Source organism: Scyliorhinus canicula, chromosome 16 (assembly GCF_902713615.1).
Source record: "Scyliorhinus canicula chromosome 16, sScyCan1.1, whole genome shotgun sequence".
Taxonomy (NCBI): Eukaryota; Metazoa; Chordata; class Chondrichthyes; order Carcharhiniformes; family Scyliorhinidae; genus Scyliorhinus; species Scyliorhinus canicula.
This window is the reverse complement of record NC_052161.1, coordinates 60,641,716-60,660,782: the sequence shown is the minus strand read 5'-3', so window position 1 is coordinate 60,660,782 and position 19,067 is coordinate 60,641,716. Positions and strand designations below refer to the sequence as shown.

The 19,067-nt window shown below is 47.8% G+C and overlaps 1 protein-coding gene across 1 annotated transcript in view; it reads left to right on the top strand.

Moving 5' to 3' along the window:
* Positions 1-15,460: 15,460 nt before the first annotated feature.
* Positions 15,461-19,067, top strand: part of LOC119950988 (interferon-induced protein with tetratricopeptide repeats 5-like) — a 999,792-nt gene continuing 996,185 nt past the window's right edge. The window contains exon 1 of the mRNA XM_038774020.1: positions 15,461-15,700. Within this exon, the coding sequence (XP_038629948.1) occupies positions 15,696-15,700 (5 nt within the window). The 5' untranslated portion in view covers positions 15,461-15,695. The remainder of the gene's footprint in view (positions 15,701-19,067) is intronic.

The window sequence follows — 19,067 nt, the reverse complement described above, 5'->3', positions numbered from 1 at the left end:
CCGCTGGCCCTGTCGGGGTGGGGGGGAGGGGGGTTGGGGGGGGCGACGGCGCTGGCAGGGCTAATGGTGGAAATGGGAGGGGTGGACCTTTGGACGTTTCTGAACCCGAGGGAGCGGGAGTACTCGTTTTTCTCAGCAGTCCATAAGGTGTACTTGCGGATTGACTATTTCATGGTGGGGAAAGCGCTGCTGGCTGGCGTTAAAGGGTCGAAGCATTCGGTAATGGCAGTATCAGATCATGCTCCGCATTGGGTGGATATGGTACTGGAGAAGGGGGTAGCGCAGAGGCTGGGGTGCAAATTAGATGCGGGACTGTTGGGGGACCGAGAGTTTTGTGACAAAATTGAAAAAGTAATCGAGGAATATGTACGTTTAACTGCACGGGTGAGGTGTCAAAGGCGGTTATCTGGTAGGCTCTAAAGGCGGTGGTGAGGGGTGATGTGATCTTGTTCAAGGCTAGGCTAGACAAAGAGGAGAGGTTGGAATGTCAGAGGGTAAGAGATGAGATGCTGGAGATAGACAGGATATATGCAGAAGATAGGGACCCAGCAAAGTTGGAAAAGAGGAAGGAACTCCAGGCGAGCTTTGACCAACTATCTACCAGGAAAGCGGTACGCGGATTGGGGCAAGCAAGGGGGGCAGTTTACGAGCATGGACAGAAGGCGGGTCAGTATGTTGGCGGGTCAGCTCCGTAGAGAGGCTGCGGCAAGAGAAATCGTCCAGGTGCGGGACAGGGCAAGGAAGTTGGTGGTAGCTCCAGATCAGATTAACAAGGCCTTCAAGGAATTCTATGAGAGATTTTACAGGTCAGAGCCACCTGGGGGAGTCCGGGAGATGCAGGAATTTCTAGATGGGCTGGAGTACCCGAGGTTCAGGGGAGCGGGGGACAAGGACTTAACCTTAGAGGTGACGTTAATGGAGCAGGAGAATAACGGATACTATTGGGAGGATGCAGTCGGGAAGGTTGCAGGGCCGGATGGGTTTCCGGTGGAATATTATTAAAAATTCAAAAATAACGCTGGTACCGCTGATGGTGGGGATGGTTGAGAGGCGACATTTTTTAGGGAAGGGGATGTTTCCACAAATTTTGGAGCAGGCATCGATTTTCTTGTTACCTAAGAAAGATAAGGCTCGACAGAGTGTGGGTTGTAAAGGCCCAATCACTTTTAAACGTGGACCCAAAGATATAGGCGAAGGTACTGGCAGATAGGCTAGAGGAGTACCTCCCGAAGGTGATAGGTGAAGATCAGACGGGGTTTGTGAGAGGGAGGCAGCTCTTTTCGAACATTAGGCGGGTATTGAACGTGGTTATGGCACCGGCGAAGGGGAAGGAAACAGAGGTGTTTGTGGCATTGGACGCCGAGAATGCGTTTAATCGGGTAGAATGGGGGTACTTGATGGTATTTCTAGAGCGGTTTGGAATTGGACCCAGATTTGTGGACTGGGTAAAGCTATTATATAAGGAGCCAAGGGCCAGCGTCTACACAAATAACATCAGCTCAGAATACTTTCCTCTCCACCGTGGGACTAGGCAGGGATGTCCTATGTCCCCTTGCTGTTTGCAGTCGCGATTGAGCCATTGGCCATTGCATTAAGAAGTTTGTGGTTATGAAAAGGGATAGTGCGGTGGGGGGGGGGGGGGGGGGGGGGGGGGGGGAGCATAGGGTGTCCTTATATGCCGATGACTTGTTGTTATACGTGTCGGAATCAAGTGTGTCAATAGGGGGAATAATGGAGCTGCTTCAGGTGTTTGGGTCTTTCTCAGGGTACAAATTCAATCTGGACAAGAGTGACTATTTTGTCTCGGCCAGGGGTGGGGGCAGGGGTGTAGGGGCTGCCATTCCGTATGGCAGGACTCACTTTAGATATCTGGGGGTGCAGGTTACTCGGGATTGTGGGGGGGGGGGGGGGGGGGGGTTGGGGCCTCCGTAGGTACAACATTTCTAGTTTGGTGGGAGATTGAAAGCTTGATCTGGCAAGGTGGGATGGTCTCCCTCTGTCATTGGCGGGTCGGGTACAGGCGGTTAAATGAACGTGTTGCCGCGATTCCTGTTTATTTTCAATGCCTGCCGATTTTCCTGCCAAAAGCATTTTTTACAGAGATTGAAGGGATGATTACCTCATTCACATGGGGAGGGAGGTGGCCATAATTAAAAGGTGCTACTACGAGAGGAAGGAAGGCAGGGGGTTGGGCTTCTGAAACTGATGGCTTATACTGGGGCGGTGAATGTGGAGAAGATACAGAGCTGGGTCAGAGGGGTTGACTCCCAATGGGTCAGAATGGAGGAGAGTTTGTGTAGGGGTCGGGATGAAGGCACTAGCGACAGCATAGCTCCGACGGTCCCGGAGTATACTCAGGGAGTCCGGTAGTAATAGCTTTGTTGAGAATTTGGAGGCAGTTTCGACAGCACTTCGGTTTGGAGCAGAGTCAAATGAAATGATGATTCGGGGGAACCATAGATTTGAGCCAGGAAAGTGGGATGGAAAATTCTGAGATGGGAGGAGAAAGGAATTAGGACACTAAAGATTCGTTTTTTGGGGATGGTTTTGCAGGATTGAAGGAGCTGGGAGCGAAGTATGGGCTCGAGCAGGGGAAATATTTAGATACATGCAGGTTCAAGACTTTGCCAGAAAGGAGATGCAGAGCTTCCCAGTAGAGTCGACTTCCACATTGCTGGAGGAGGTGCTGACAACATGGGACTGGAGAAGTGGGTCGTATCGGCGGTTTACGGGACTATTTTGGAGGAGGACAAGGCACCACTAGAAGGGATCAAGGCAAAGTGGGAGGAAGAGTTGGGAGAGGATATGGAGGAGGGGTTCTGGCGTGAGGTGCTCCGGAGGGTGAATGCCTCCACCTCGTGTGTGAGGTTGGGGCCGATACAGCTGGAGCTGGTGTACAGAGCACACCCTACAAGGGCGAAGATGAGCCGGCTCTTTGAGGGGGTAGAAGATGTGCGTGAGTGTTGCGGGGGAGGCCCCGCAAACCACGTTCATATGTTTTGGTCCTGTCCAAAGCTGGAGGATTACTGTAAGGAGGTGTTTCTGGTAATTTCTAAAGTGGTGCACGTGAAACTGGACCCAGGCACTTGGGAGGCCATATTGGGGTGTCGGACCAGCCGGAATTGGGAAAAGGCCGTGGAGCAGATGTTGTAGCCTTCGCCTCGTTGATCGCCCAAAGGCGGATAATGTTAGGGTGGGGATCAATCTCTCCACCCTGTGCCCTGGCGAGGCGGGGGGACCTGCTGGAATTCTTAATGCTTGAAAAGGTGAAATTTGAAGTGAGGGGATGTGTGGTGATGTGTATCACTGTAATACACAAGGATTAATGTAAATACATGTAGACTAGCTAGACACTACAGGGCGCACCAGAGACATCACACACACACACTCGACCAATACATCAGTTAGATAGGACATGACCAATGGTCATTAACGATACACACAGAGGTGACACGACCACAGGAGGGCATTACACCAACCCATATATAAAGGACACCACACACATGATCTGCCTCTTTCCAGTGGAGACAGTCAGTGAGCAGAGACATAGGGTTGATTTGATATCAATCCCACCACATGGATTGTAGCAGTCTGGTTAGTCAGTCTGAGTAGCTATAGTAGGATTAACAGTAGTGTCGAACCAAGTTATCGAAGTGTATATAGTTTAATAAACGTGTTGAAGTCATCTCCATGTCTGATCCTTCCTTTGTCAAGTGCACCACAAGGAAGCCGCTTATGCTACACCTCGAGCATAAGACAGGAAGGATGGAGGGGTTCTACAATGGATGGGCATTATTCATTATGTACTTTCGAGAATTGGATCACATTGAACATTAGGGGGGTTGGGAGGGTTGGGGACTGCATGTATTAATGGTGACTGTGGGTGATTCCTGATTCCTTTTTGTCATTTGTTTATGTTAACATGCGGGCTAATGTCTGGGGTTTGGTGGGAGGATGCGATTGTTGTTATTGATATGGGGATTGACATTACATTCATCACTGATTGTTGTATATTGCTGGGTGTAAATTTGGGAGAAAAGGTGAAAAAGGAGAATTTTTAAAAATATAAAAAAAGTAGAATCACAGAATCCCTACAGTGCAGAATTTTGTCAATATTGCCAAAAGTAAAACGGATGATACAGATCGGGTGGCACCATGAGAAATCCAAACAGGTGAGACCCTATTTAACTCACCAAGATGAACTGGACTGTAAGAAGCCACAATCCTGTGGGGCTCACAAGTTGACATTCTAGCACTAGCTCGGTGGGTCACTCTTACAGGAGTTACAAAGTGCCCATACGGGGCAAACAAAGATGATGATGTTGGCATGCAGTTATATATGGTGTCCAGTGTGGTGATTATGTATCAGTATAGATGCAATACAATTAAACAAGCACTAGAGGGAGCATGGGAGAGCTATAAATATACAGGAACAGGAAATGAGGAGACACTTCACTGAAGGGAGAACTGGGAGCAAGACACAGACACAGGCAGGCAGCATTTGAGGTAGCTGTAAGTTAAGCTCTGAAGACAGAACAAATTCACAATGCCTCAGAAGACAGAAAAACGCCTGAACTTAAACCAGCAGTTGAAAATTACTCTCACAACACCCTGGAAAAAGCAGTCTGCACTACCCAAAGTGAAGAGAACAAAAGAAAATCCGAAACAAAAAAAGCTGATTTGTTTTTCGAACAATACTACTCAGACATGGCTGAGTTATTCGGATATGCTGATCACAGCATCAGCGACACGGTCGCAAAGCTCAACACGAATCTACTCGTGGTAGATGAATCCAACACAATGGTGCCATGGCAGATCGTCGATGCATTGGATGACAGCAATACCCAAGATGAAGATGACGCCACTCAGAGAACACAGAAAGATTCCACACAGAGAGCGATGACAGGCTCCACAGTGAGATTGATGAAAGACTCCAAAAGGGAAGCAAGCAAACACACCCTGGCGAAACACCATGCATGAACAAGGACCATGAAGGTCAACCCGCCCGTATCTGAGCAACCACAAGCAGACTATGAAAGTCTACCAAGCTCACATACTCAAGAAGAAGACAATGTACATCTACCCACTGCATGCGAAAACAGTGACAAGGTGATCACACTCGACATACAGAAGGTACAGGATCACAGCGAGACTGACAGTTCTCAGCTTGTCTGTACAGAAGCACAGAGTAGGCCACCCAAGAGTCCAGTGAGACACGCCAATAGAAACCATGCAGATTTTGACTCCAGAAGAGGAGCACCAAGAGTCCAGAGGAGACCACATCAACAGAAACCATTAAGATTTTAACTCCAGAAGAGGAGCGCCAAGAGTCCAGAGAGACCACGTCAATTGAAATCATGAAGATTTTGACTCCGGAAGAGGAGCACCAAGAGTCCAGAGAGACCACGTCAAATGAAATCGTGAAGAATTGACTCCAGAAGAGGAGCACTAAGAAAGCAAAGACGAGGAATCAAATCCACCACAAATGACTGATGTCACCCAGCATCAATGCAACATCAGATCATTCTCACCATTCTTGAGACAAAACGTTCAAGGTAACAGATTCCACAAAGGACACTCGCACCAATAACTGTGACAATGACTCAAACTATCCACACGGGTCACTCATTGAGCATAACAAGAAAAACAAAAGCCACAAGAAGCACAGCAGAAACGTGAACAACAACAGCACCAACAAAAACTACAAGCACAACGACAAAAACTACAAGAAGAACAAACCAACAAGAAGCATAACAAAGATAGCGACAACAACAAAGACAGAAACGACAAAAACAGCAACAAGAAAGGCAACGAAAACAACAAAGACAGGAACGACAGAAACAACAGCAATGAAACACCGACTTGTACAAAATGGTACAACTCTGCACATGAAGGCCAATGCCACAGCACACTGCAAAGCAATGATAAGACTACAAACATGCCATGGGATGACAACGAATCACACAAACTTACATCTGCTCCAGAACAAGCAAGCACACCAGCTTTCAAGGCATACTAAATCGATACAACAAGCACAGAAAAAAGTCCATGTCAGTCAACATCAGTGGCTCGACCATGCAAACACCATGGGCTGACGTATTGGTTACTTAAAATAACAAGAACACCGACAACATTCACAACGGAGTTGCAATATCAATATCACCATGTCAACAACAACAAAAAAGAAAAAACTCAATGGATAAATTCATCATGTTTGGACTCATAAATGTTTTTATTAAGATTGGACTCATAAATATAAATTGGCTTTGTAAAAAATGCAATAGCACCATCACTTGTATAGACACACATACCATAAGTAACTGTTTTGTACAATTTTCTTTAACGATGTACAGAAAATATGTAAAGAAAAAAGGGTGGATGTGGTGATTGTGTATCAGTATAGATGCAATACAACTGAGCAAGCACTAGAGGGAGCACGGGAGAGCTATAAATACACAGGGACAGGAAGTGAGGAGACACTTCACTGAAGGGAGAACTGGGAGCAAGACACAGGCAGTCAGGCAGCATTTGAGGTAGCTGTAAGTTAAGCTCTGAAGACAGAACAAATTCACAATAAAGCATCTTTTCACCTTTGAGTCTGCAAGCTTTATTAAGACACAAAGAACAACACATCCAGGAATTGATAAAGCCCTCAACAAAATGGTACAGCAGTGTCTACCCTGTGAAGGATTCGGACTTTAGAATTTTCTCCATTTTGGACTGGTCAGACGGAACAGAGGCTCTGTTAAATTGGCAGGACTCCATCTTGGACAATGCATAAAAATCAGACATAACCTCAGGGGATTTGCCCCTTATCTGCCATGCTCACTCCCACAAATAACATTAATTCTTGCTTCGTTAACATTTGATCCATTTACCTCCAGAAATATCTCAAGGCCCTCTGACAGGAACTTCATTAACTTTTATCCTGTTGGCCAGTGATCGTGACTTATAGGCAATGGACAGAGGTCTCCGCATGGAATAACAAAAACTACAGGATTTGCAGGATCCATGATATCCGAATGGCTTAGCTGAATTAGGCCTTCTCAAAATCAAAACAGTGGTTGTGATAATCGTTGATTTAAGGCCTGAGACCAGGCTAATGAAGTACAAACAATCACCACAGGACTGTTAATGCTTCAGCCAGATGCAACTGAATAAGGCTTGCCAGTCCATTTACAGTTTCCTTACTAATGCTGTTTTCTTCAATGTGTTGAAGCAGTGTGGGGAACATGTAGTAATTTTAGCTTTGCGTTCGCAATTGCCAAACTTTCAATGTCTTTTGGAAAGCTTCGATTTTTTCACAGTGCCAAAAGCAATCATCATCCTTCCATTGCAACTTGAGGTTCAGTTCATTTAGAATTGAAAAAGTGTCTGCAAGATAATACAGAGTTAGCATCCAAGTTTCATCAGTAAATGAATCAGCCAGAGAGGACAGTTTCTCGAGGAGGAAAGCGTGGATTTCGTTCCTCAGTTTGTAAACACTGAGTAGCACCCGACCCCTTGACAGCCAACGTACTACTGTGTGGAACAATAAATGTGTGTGCTCAGCCCCCATATCGGAACATAGTGTCAAAAAATCCTTGCAGCCGGCATTGTTAAAAGACAGCTGCTGCGGCTGTTGCGCGTGAATTCACGCGATTGGGAATGCCACGATGGACGGCTCCGTAACTCTACCGACACCCACCCGCGAGTCGCGACCCCCACTTTGAAAATGCCTGTATTAGAATATACTTCGGAACAACATGTGATTCATTTGATATCGCACAATTCTTTAGATTATTGTTATTCAACTCAATGTATTAATTAAATGGACAAGGAGATTGGTTCAGGATGTCATATTTAAGTTAATTTTAATGTTAATGTTAATTTTAAGTACAACGTGTATTTTAGTCTATTTGTATTAGTACTGTGGAAAATTCTGTAAGACATAAACCTTCACCCACTATCCCTTATGTTATTAGTGGAGTGACTCAGTTCAATTTCCAATGTCCACAGCGAAGGAGGGCTGGGGCTCATGAAAATGAAAATCGCTTATTGTCACGAGTCGGCTTCAAATGAAGTTATTGTGAAAAGCCCCTAGTCACCACATTCCGGCGCCTGTTCAGGGAGGCTTGTACGGGAATTGAACTGTGCTGCTGGCCTGCCTTGGTCTGCTTTAAAAGCCAGTGATTTAGCCCAGTGTGCTAAACCAGCCACAGTGAGGTAGCTGATTAGAGCAACTGATGCTATTTGTTTTCATGAAACTAGGCAACGAGCCTCAGCAGATTAAGAGTGTGGGGTGTGGTTAGCAGCCATAAATTCCTTCTCAGTAAGTGTATCAGGGAAGCAAATGTGTCGAATGTACGTGACCTGTTGTCATTTCTAAATGTCACAGGAGACTTCTCGAACATTAGTCACGTTATCAGTCGAATCGCTGAACAAAGATTACTTGTTAGAGAAAGACAGTGGACAGGATAGTGGGAGGGGATAAGGGTAATAAAAGCTTCTGATTTTACACTTGTAAACAAAGATGGACTGACCCCCGCCCTCGAGTGGAGACGGGCAGTACCTCTCCCGGTCATATAAAATCTTCAATAAAGCTCACAAACAGAACTATCTACGCTTGATCCTTGACTACTTTTCCGAGTCTAACAACGGTCAGACTAAATAATCACTGCCACCATTGGTCAGTCTCCAATGCTGAGCATGACTGGGTCACCCATGGACCAGGTTCTATGTTCTCCATGGGGGCCATTTCCTGGACAGTATGTTCTTAGTTTTAATGGTTCCTACTCCAAGTGGCTGTCAATGCAGGAGATGGGGACCAAGACCTCAGTGGCTACGGTGGATGCCTTATGCCTCGTGTTCACCATACACGGACTGCCAGTATCCATTGTATCCGACCACGGCACCCTTTTACAGGGGACGACTTCCAAACGTTTGTTTGGGCGAATGGCATTCTCGGATGGCTCCGTAGTACCCAGCATCCAATGGAAACAATCAGATGGACCATTGCGCCATCTGCTTGTTAGTTTTCCCTCCCACACCACCATTGGCGGGGGGGGGGGGGGGGGGGGGGGTTGGTAACACCTGCCAAGTTGCTGATGGGTCATCGCCTCAGAACACATTTGAATTTGGTATTTCCTAACTTGTCAGGGAAGCTGGAGGCATGTCATGCCTCCCAGAGAAATCAAATGTCTACGCAAAGCGGCGACAAAATCATTCAGAGTGGGGTCCCGGCCTTAGTTTGAAACCAAGGGCCCATCTTGGGCCCATGTTGGTTGTCTGGGCGGATTGCATCCCAGTCTGAGCCCATGTCATACATGGTAGGACCGGCAAAACAGATATTGACTGGGCGGCACGGTGGCACAGTGGTTAGCACTGCTGCATACAGCGCTGAGGATCCGGGTTCAATCCCGGCCCTGGGTCACTGTCTGTGTGGAGTTTGCACATTCTGCCCGTGTCTGCGTGGGTTTCATCCCCACAACCCCAAGATGTGCGTGTTGCGTGGATTGGCCATGCTAAATTGCCCTTAAATTGGAAAAAAAAATAATTGGGTCCTCTAAATTTATTTTAAAAAGATATTGACCATTGGACAAGCTTGGGGGCGGCCACCCCCATTTCAGAACAGACGGGTCTTGCTGGGGTTGTTGACACTCCTGTGAATGGAGCTGAGAACGTCCGAGTCAACGCAGCAAGTTGTGCAGATGATTGCCTGGCCGAGGCAATCTCTCACACACACAAACCCACACCCAAACCAATCTCTCTCTCACACGCACAAACATGTAAGCAAACCAATCTCTCTCTCACACACATAAACATGTAAACAAACCAATCTCTCTCTCTCATGCACACACGCCCAAACCAATCTTTCTCTCACACACACACAACTCTCTCTCACATATAAACACACACACAGACCTCTCTCTCGCACATAAACACACACACAGAGACCACTCTCTCTCACACACATGGGATGCAATCTAACGGGAAAAGCACTAAATGCTGTAGCAAACGGGAATTGCCACGTGCTTCCCGAAGGCTGACCCAGCGAGACCTCGACCGATATCTAACTCCAATTAGGGCCGGTAACGATGCCCCACAGCTTCATGATGGAAACGGTTGTCCTACCTGCTGATTTTCCTGGACCACGCCCGGCACATCTCCGCTAACAAGGGGGAGCAACTCTTCAACCATCCCCTCTGAACAAACCCCAGATGGCAGGCAGCCTCAGTAACGGCACAGACCAACCCCACGATTCAGAGATGCTGACCTGGCCTGACTATTGGATGCGGTGGAGTCGAGACGGGACACCCTGCTCGACCTCGGAGGTTGGAAGGTCAGCCATAGGTCAGCCAATGCCACGTGGGGTGCAGTGGCAGTGGCCATCAGCACGAGGAGTGTCACTAGGTGGCATCCAGTGCCTCCGCCAAGCCGCACGGATAATTGGCATCGGGCCCCTGGTACCAGTCCCACCTGCCACACCCGGCTCACCTCCCCCCACCCCATTGAAGACCCAGCTCAGCACGATACAGTGTCTGTGCCCTAGCACAGTGTTCTTCAAACTTTTTTTCGGGGACCCACTTTTACCAACCGGCCAAACTTCAGGACCCAACCTGGCCGACCTTCGCGACCCACGCCGGCCGACCTTAGCGGCCTATGCCAGGCTGTCCTGCGCGACCCACCATTTTCTCTTACTTTGTTTGCTGCTGACAAAAATGGAGGAAATGGTTTTGGGTCCCTTTGGCCCTCGTACACACTCCTCCAATGGAACCTGTTGGATGAAGGTGAAGCCTTCCGGTGTTGGAAAGCATGGAGTCTCCATCTGTCCAAAGTTCTGCATATTTTCCCTGTAACGTTTTATCAAATAAATCCCCCCGAACTTGAAAAAATTTTTTAAAAATGAATAAAATAAATGAAAAAAAAATCAAATGAATAAAATAAACGAAGGAATGAATAAAAACCACGACAGAACTTGTAAACTAAAAAGTTGAAACTGTTAAAAAAAAATAGCAGCCGCAATGCGCATGCGTGCCCGATGATCGGCGAGCATGTGCAATGCGGCCGAATTTTTTAACATGTTCGCAGAATGCGCGTGCGCGCCGATCATCATGCGTGCATGCGCAATGCAGCCGACTTTTTTTAAACATGTTTGCGGCCCCTTGCAGCTGGCATTATTAAAAGCCGGCTGTGCGAGAATTTGCGCGATCGGGAGCGCCACGGATAACGGCTCCGCGACCCTCCCGACACCACCCGCGACCCACCGCGGGTCGGGCCCTGACTTTGAAGGACACTGCCCTAGTATGCTCTGGCACCCACCTTCACACTTCATCCATGCACAGCGATAGTGCCAATGCCATAGAACCCCCGTGATACATGAAGTGTGCAGCTCACAATGCCTTCTCCGGCCCCAGGCCTTCCAGAGGTGCCCACCATCAAATGCCACATGGCGTGGGAAGCAAAAAGCTCCTTCTACTTCTGATCTGCATCCTGGGGACACACCTAGACTGGGTGGGAGAGCACGGAAGGCTAAGATTGAGGATCACTGAGAGGGCAAAGGACAAAGCTGGGGCGGCATTAACAGTAGCTGGGGACAGTTGGGGGACATGATTGTTCTCCATTAAAACATGTTACACCCAAGACTTGTGAAACCTGCACCCCACGTTGACCTCCGCCCTCCCTGGCCCAGCCCCACAGACATGGTGGTCCTCGATCTGGGCCCCCCGCCGAGGCACAGCACGTGCAAGTGATGGATATGATTGCCTTGCTAGCAATCAGACAGGAGTCAGACTGTGACATAGATCGAAGAGCACCAGAGCTCACCTCACAGCAGGTTATCATCAGCCTTGTACATTGACCCACTGATAATGCCAGCACAGGCTGATTACCCTGGAGTGATGTTACCTGGATTCTGGGAGGGTGGGACAGGGCAATTGGAGGGTGTGGGGTGGGGGGGCTGGAGAGGGGGGGGGGGGGGGGAGAATGGGTGGGTGTGGAATGGTTGGCGGAGAGTGAGATGTGAGTCAGGGGGGCGGAGAACGGTTGCTGAGGGGAGCCAGTGGGTGGGAAGTGGGGAGGGGTGAAATGACGGATGAGGTCGCCTCCTATGTGAAGCGGGCAGGAATGAGGGACTCCCTGGTCCTCTGGGCATGCCAGATCCTCACCTCTGCCGCTTGTCCTCTATCCTCCGGCTGCTCCCGCAGATCCTCCCCGGGCTCATCCCCACTCCTGGTCCGGCTTCTCCTCAGACAAGGCCGTATGTTCTTCCGCCTCTACCTCCAGCACGTCGCTCCGCTGCTGTGCCAGGTTTTGGAGAGCATAGCAGGCCGCCACAAAGCGAGCAACATTCCGGGGGATGCACTGCAGTGCCCCACCAGAGCATCAGGACCGCAATTTCAGCAGTCTGATGCACCTCTTAATCACAGCCCAGTGGCCACATGGGCCTTGTATATCAGGTCTCCGCATCGGACTCCGGCCTCCATTCTGGCATAATTAGCCAGGTCCTCAGTGGGTACCCATTATCCCCCAAGAGCCAAACCATCATCGTGCCCCTCGATGACGCGAGGGGTCTCTGACTGTCCCAGGATCCCAGGATGTAGTATATGCACACTTCTGGAAAGCATGCACACACATGCATGATCTTGAGGTAGTGGTCACACACATGTTGAATGCTCAGGGGGCCGAACCCCTTCTTGTTAATGAGGTGTGGTAGTATGACTAGGGGTATTACGGTACCTTAGAAGTGAGCTGCTATTGGTGCAGAGGACTCGCCGCCCATTGGCCCGGGTAAGTCATGTGCCTCTCAGCTGATTGGCTGAGAGGTAGGTAGCTCTGCCTACAAGGCGGGATATAAGAACACGTGCTTCCCGACAGTCGGCCATTCTTCTGCTGCCGGGCACACATTTTGTGCATTAAAGCCTATCGTTTGGATCTCATTTTCGTCTTGTGTCCAATTGATGGTGCATCATGAGGGGAGTTGCCAAACCCCTTCCTGTTGATGAGGGGAGCTCCCGGACCATTGTGCGCAAGATGACATGTGTGCCAGCTATTACCCCCTAAACCTGGGGTATCCAGGCAATGGCGGATAATCCTGCTGCTCGGACATTTGGTGGACTTTGTCCAGGTCAAAGTTTATGTATACGTCTGCCTGGGCAAACAGGGCATCTGTGACGTCATAGATGCACTTGTGAGTTGTGGGCTGGGATATGGCACACAAATCCCCACTCGGGTCCTGGAATGATCACACGAAGCGTAAAAGTTCTGGGCTGTAGTGACCTTGATAGTCACCGGGAGTGGGTATCCTGCTCCTCCATGTGGTGGCACATGCACAAAGACATGGCACAGGTGCCGCACAGTCCCCCAGTCCAATTCTTGAGATGGAGCCTCTTGCAGCACCTGCTTCTGACATCTCCTTAAACAATCAGTGATGCCTGTGCACCTTGGGCAATCGCCAGCCTCCCCCCCCCCCCCGGGTCTGTCGGCGGCCTGATGGACCAATACACATTCAATTTAACAGTCAACAGTACAATTAATTCACCACCATTTGAATTAGCCTGCCGCTCTCTCCACCTCCCACAAACCCCAGCAGTAGACTCGCAAAAGTGGAAGTAATTTGGGGGGTGAGCATAGTAACATATGGGAAAGTCGCACCTGCACAGAGCATGGCGTAGGAGTGAGAGAACACCCCTTTCCCCCTCTCCAGCACTGGCAGTAGGTTCTTTACTCCAGTCTACAGAAGCAAAAGGAGTCACAGCAGACAAATACACAGTCACAAAGCATTAAACATAACACACTCAACAGCACAATAACTCCCCCCCCATCCCACAGCTCCTGGCAGTAGTCTCGAATCAGTGGAAAGTTGCTCGGGTGAGCATAACAATACACCAGAAAGTCACACCAACGCAGAGCATGGCAGAAGAATGAAAGAACACCCTTCACCTTTGCGAGCACTGGTTCAACATTGAACAGTCAGGGCAGCACGGTGGCCTAGTGGTTAGAACAGCTGCCTCACGGCACTGAGGTTCCAGGTTCGATCCCGGCTCAGGGTCACTGTCCGTGTGGAGTTTGCACATTCTCCCCGTGTCTGCGTGGGTTTCGCCCCCACAACCCAAAAATGTGCAGAGTAGGTGGATTGGCCACACTAAATTGCCCCTTAATTGGAAAAAATAATTGGCTAATCTAAATTTTAGAAAAACATTGAACAGTCAACAGTACAATAAAGTCACCAGCAATCTGCACGGCTTCCAGACATTAAACAGTTCATTATAATCACCAGCAATCTGCAAAATCCTGAAAGTCTACAAGACCTTCAGTATGTTGCTCAGTTGAATTGAGCAGCCACCGTTCCCCTCCTTCAGCATCGGCAGCAGGTCACCTGACTTCTTCCCATTCCTTACTCCAGGCCACAGAAGTAAAAGAGGTGACAGCAAGCTAACACACGGCTTCCAGACATTAAACACTGAAAAGTCCGCAATACAATGAAGTCACCAGCAATCTGCAAGAGCAGTTCTTCAGTACCTTCAGCACGTTTCTTAGCCGAATCGATCTGCCATCCCAACACCGGCAGTAGGACATCGTACTCCCTCCCTTTCCTTTCTCCAGGCCACAGAAGCAAAAGAGGCGGCAACAAACAGACACACAGCCTCCAGAAAGCTGTAGCAGCATTCAGGCCTCTCCGCATTTCTCTTCCCTCCTGCAGCTCCCAGTTGCAGACTCTCAAAGACAGGAATAATCACACCAGAAAGTCATATTGACATAGAGCAGAAGAGTGAAAGAGCACCCCATCCCCCTCTCCAGCACTGGTAATAAGCCAGTTTATGTCCACCCTTTTCCTTATTCCAGGCCACAGAAGCAGAAGAGGCAGAGCAAACAAACACGAGGCCCTCAGGCATTGCAGCCAGAAGCAGGAGCAATCAGCAAACATAACCTGCAGCCACTTGGGAATATTTTGTTTGGTAAATGTTCAACAATATGTTTATGCAAAAAATATTTCAAAAAACAAGCTACTTGCTAGTCTCAAAATTGGAGAATCCAACTCATGGACTATCAAGAACATAATTGTCACATTTTATAGAATTTTGTCAGAATCATTGGCCATAGATCAATTGGCCTCCAGCTCTATTTAAATTTATATTTAAAGTCACTGGCATCATCGACAGTAAACTGCTAAATGGCAACTGAACAGCCATTCTGCAGGGTGTTGTGGGGAGTCTGGGGAGAGCTGATCTTCATTAGCTGAATCACGGGTGAACCCTGGGAGGGGTTTGTGGGGAAAGAAGGAGATTGAAAAGATCGTCCTTCAGAAGATGCACGGATGGGGAGCTCGGTGAGGGGGTAGAATGATTCTTCGGGGGTTTCTGCCGATAAGGAGACAGTGGCATGTACCTCAGAGGGTCTCTCAGAGGGGTACAGGATAAAGGATTCTATATAAAGGATACGCAACCTGTGCATGAATAAGTATTGATCAAAGGAAGTTTTTTCTCATTTTGGTGATGCTGATTTTCTACAACTAATGAATACTTTTCGATTTTGATTCCTTTTCTCAAGTACAATTCTGCAAAACCACTGGACTCTGAATGATAGGAAGGGTGTGGTTGGTGGATACATATAAATGTGTGTGTTGAAGATTTTGACACATCACGTTCTGTTCTTCCAGCTGATTAAACGACAGAAGTCAAAGTGAACAAGCAGCCTGCCTATTCACGCAGATCATCATGAAGTAAGAGAGATTTTTGTGTGTTAATAGCATGTACAGTAGCATGGGGCAGCACGGTGGCACAGTGCTTAGCACTGCTGCCTCACAGCGCCTCGGGTGACCGTCTGTGTGGAGTTTGCACTTTCTCTCCATGTCTGCATGGGTTTCCTCCGGGTGCTCTGGTTTCTTCCCACAGTCCAAAGATGTGCAGGTTAGGTGGATTGGCCATGCTAAATTGCCCCTTGACAATGTTCACCCTTCTCCCAACAATGTTCACCACCACCCCGACAATATTCAACCCCCATCCCCAACAATGTTCACCACCGCAACGGTATTCACCTCAACGTCTGGATAGTGTTCCCCCCTCCTCACTGTGTCCGTATACCGCCTCACCTTCCGGCTCTCTAGCACCTGCCTGGCCAATGTTGGAAGATTCAGTATATTTGTGGGAGAGCGCTGGGAAGGTGGTGTGAGCATTGTTGGTGGTGCGAGTGGTTGAGTATTGTCGCGACTATGGACTTTATGAGTGAGTGAGGGTGTTGACCACTGTCAGGGAGTAAGGGTTGTGTTGAGCATTGTTGCCGAATGAGGGAGGGGGTGAGCACCATCGGGAGGGTTGGTGAGGGGAATGAACATTAGCGGGTTGTGAGGCTATGCAGTTCTGGATGTTAGAAGATCCTCTGAAATGCAGCCTCAGAAACTTAACTGAAGTCAGACATTACGGGGGTGTTCCTTCAGGTCATGATGAAAAATGGAGCCTTCCATTCACTGGAATTAAGCTCAACACTTGGCTGCCCACCTCTTTATGCTATTGGGTTCTAACTGCAGAGTGGATCAACACTGGGCCACTGACTGGATTATCTGGGTCATTATTAATTTGTCAATCAAAAACTGTTTTTAAAATACATGTAATCCCATATTCCTGATGCGTACCAGGTTTTTCAAACTGCGTGTCATAGAGTTTCCCAACGTCGGTCTGCGGGGGAAATGCTGCCTAAAATGTCATATCAGTTATCTGACGGATTTGCTATAAGTCTCGTGGTTCCCCCAACCCACCACCATCACCCCTTATCGCCAGCTCCAATTCAAAAATCACGTGCCGTGAAACATTTGACGGATTCCTCGACCTTTCCTGGCCAAAGCTGTGGCCCAAGAGTTCGACGTGGTCCATCTGAACTTCCATCCCCATTTCTTTTTGGATATGGACCCCACGTGCTCTGCTCCGATGCAGTAGAGTTGCCCGAAGGACGACATCAAGAGTACCATTCACCCTGCTGAGAATATTCACCATCCAGTAGCAGAAAGAAGCCACCATGAAACAGAAAGAGAGTATTAGAGAACTCACCGTCAAACTCAGCAGACCCGAGGGCCAGAGTGTGTCAGAGCCCTCAGTGAGTGAGCACAAACCTGGATAGGGTACCCTTGTGTTATGTGTGTACATCTGTGATGTCTCTGTGCAGAAAAATAGCTTGACAGGCTTCTACAGATCTTGCAGTGTGGTTGCTGCTGAGGGGCCAGAAATGTGTGTTGTTGTGTTTTCTATTTTGCTTTACCTGGATAGCTTGGATGCGTAGTGTTGAATAAAGAACACAAAGCTTTGTTAACAAACAAAACTATAAATGTATTACACTACTAACTAAATTTTGTTCACATTCCGAAAGTAGAAAGTTTCTATATTAAACTATGCTCTCTCTAATTAGCAGACTTTCACAAGTACAACTGCTCCTGTGCCTTACACTCTTCTGACTACTTCTAACTCTTAACTCTTAACTCCCGGAATCCTCAATGATACATATATGACTGTTCTGTGGTTCCCTCTAGTGATAAGAAGCATCATCGTTAACTTGTTAACTCTTTACATCTCAGTCAATATACATATCATTACATCCCCTCTTTTTTTCAAAGATGTTTGGAGATTTCTACATATATGTGTATAGTAAGAGCATTGTATGTTCTTTACATGTAGTTGAGTACTGATATTGTACAGTAGTTAACAATTTGTTTAACTTTTTACAGTCCACAAATTGAGACTGTACTCAGTCTTCACTGTGGTAGTCTGTTACAGTACCAACAAGTTATCAGTCCAAGCCATCAAATGTTCAAATGGTTGAACCTGATCTGACCTGGTCTTTTTTCTGAACTTGTGGTGTCACTTTCGTGTTTCATTTGTCGTAAAAACCTGTTTGCTACCTGTTTTTCTCACAGGGACCAACTCTTCTAACCAGTTGGAGCATTGTTGTTTCTTTCCAAACAATGTAACATGTTGGAACTTTCCACTTCTCTTCTTCCTGATATTGGTCCCATTATGCGTGAACTTGGCATTGTCAACACATGCATCGGTTTGTTCTATCGTGAATGATTGACGTGTTTCACACACTGTCCTGCAGTTCCTTGCTCTGTTGCCATCCAGATTGCTTTCCATGCTGTATGGTCTGTCCAGTGTGACTGAAAGTTTCAACACTTTCCTGTCATTCAAGTGCCATTTGTCACTGAATTGTCCTTTGGTATCACAGCCGTGCCTCTTGAGTATACGCTTTTACGCTTATCAGTGACAGTTTCTAGGTTTGAGGATGAGAGGAACTGTTCAAACTCTTGTTTGAAAATTTTGCAGTTCACACCTACTTTACCCGATATCCTGAACAACTCTGGGGTCTGTAGACCTTCCATGAAGCTTCGGCTGGGCATTTCTTTGTGCGATGCTGCTGGTTGTTGCTGGAGTCTGATTGTTGCTACTGGAGTCTGGTTGAGAATTCTTTTTTGCACTTTTTTTTTCTTTCTTTCTTCGAGCGGAGATTCTTTCTTTCTCCCTGAACCTTACTAATCTACACACACGCTCAGTCAATCCTTCACTTCCAAACGCTCACTCAGTTACTCACTCATTGACTCATTCACACACATTCATTCAGTCACTCAGTCAATCAATCTTTCCCACACACCCAGTCAATCACCTTCCTGGTCCTGCACATATCACAATATTTCAACCTTCCTGGGCCTGATTGGACTTTGCCCTCCCTGACCTTGCCAAACCTGGCTCCCAGGGCTCCAGCCCCGAGATACCTCCCCTTCTCTCACACACCAGCCTTCAGAACACTGTTTGCTGTTCTACCAATCAGAGGCTGCTTCTCCCCTGCCGCTGATACGTTCACCAGTCAGCCTATCAGCAGCAAAGATGGGAGAGAAACAACCTCTGATTGGAGGAGCAGCACCAAGCAGAATTTTTCAGTGAAACTCTGCTGGTTGATAGGAATTCTGGGAACTCCGTGATGTACTATCAATTATGACGAACAAGAGTTGAGAGTAATCGAGGCTTTATTACACAGAGATGTGAGGCCTCCCACAGCAGTTGGTGAAATGGCTGCTGTTCGGAGAGCACACAAATTTATACTCCACC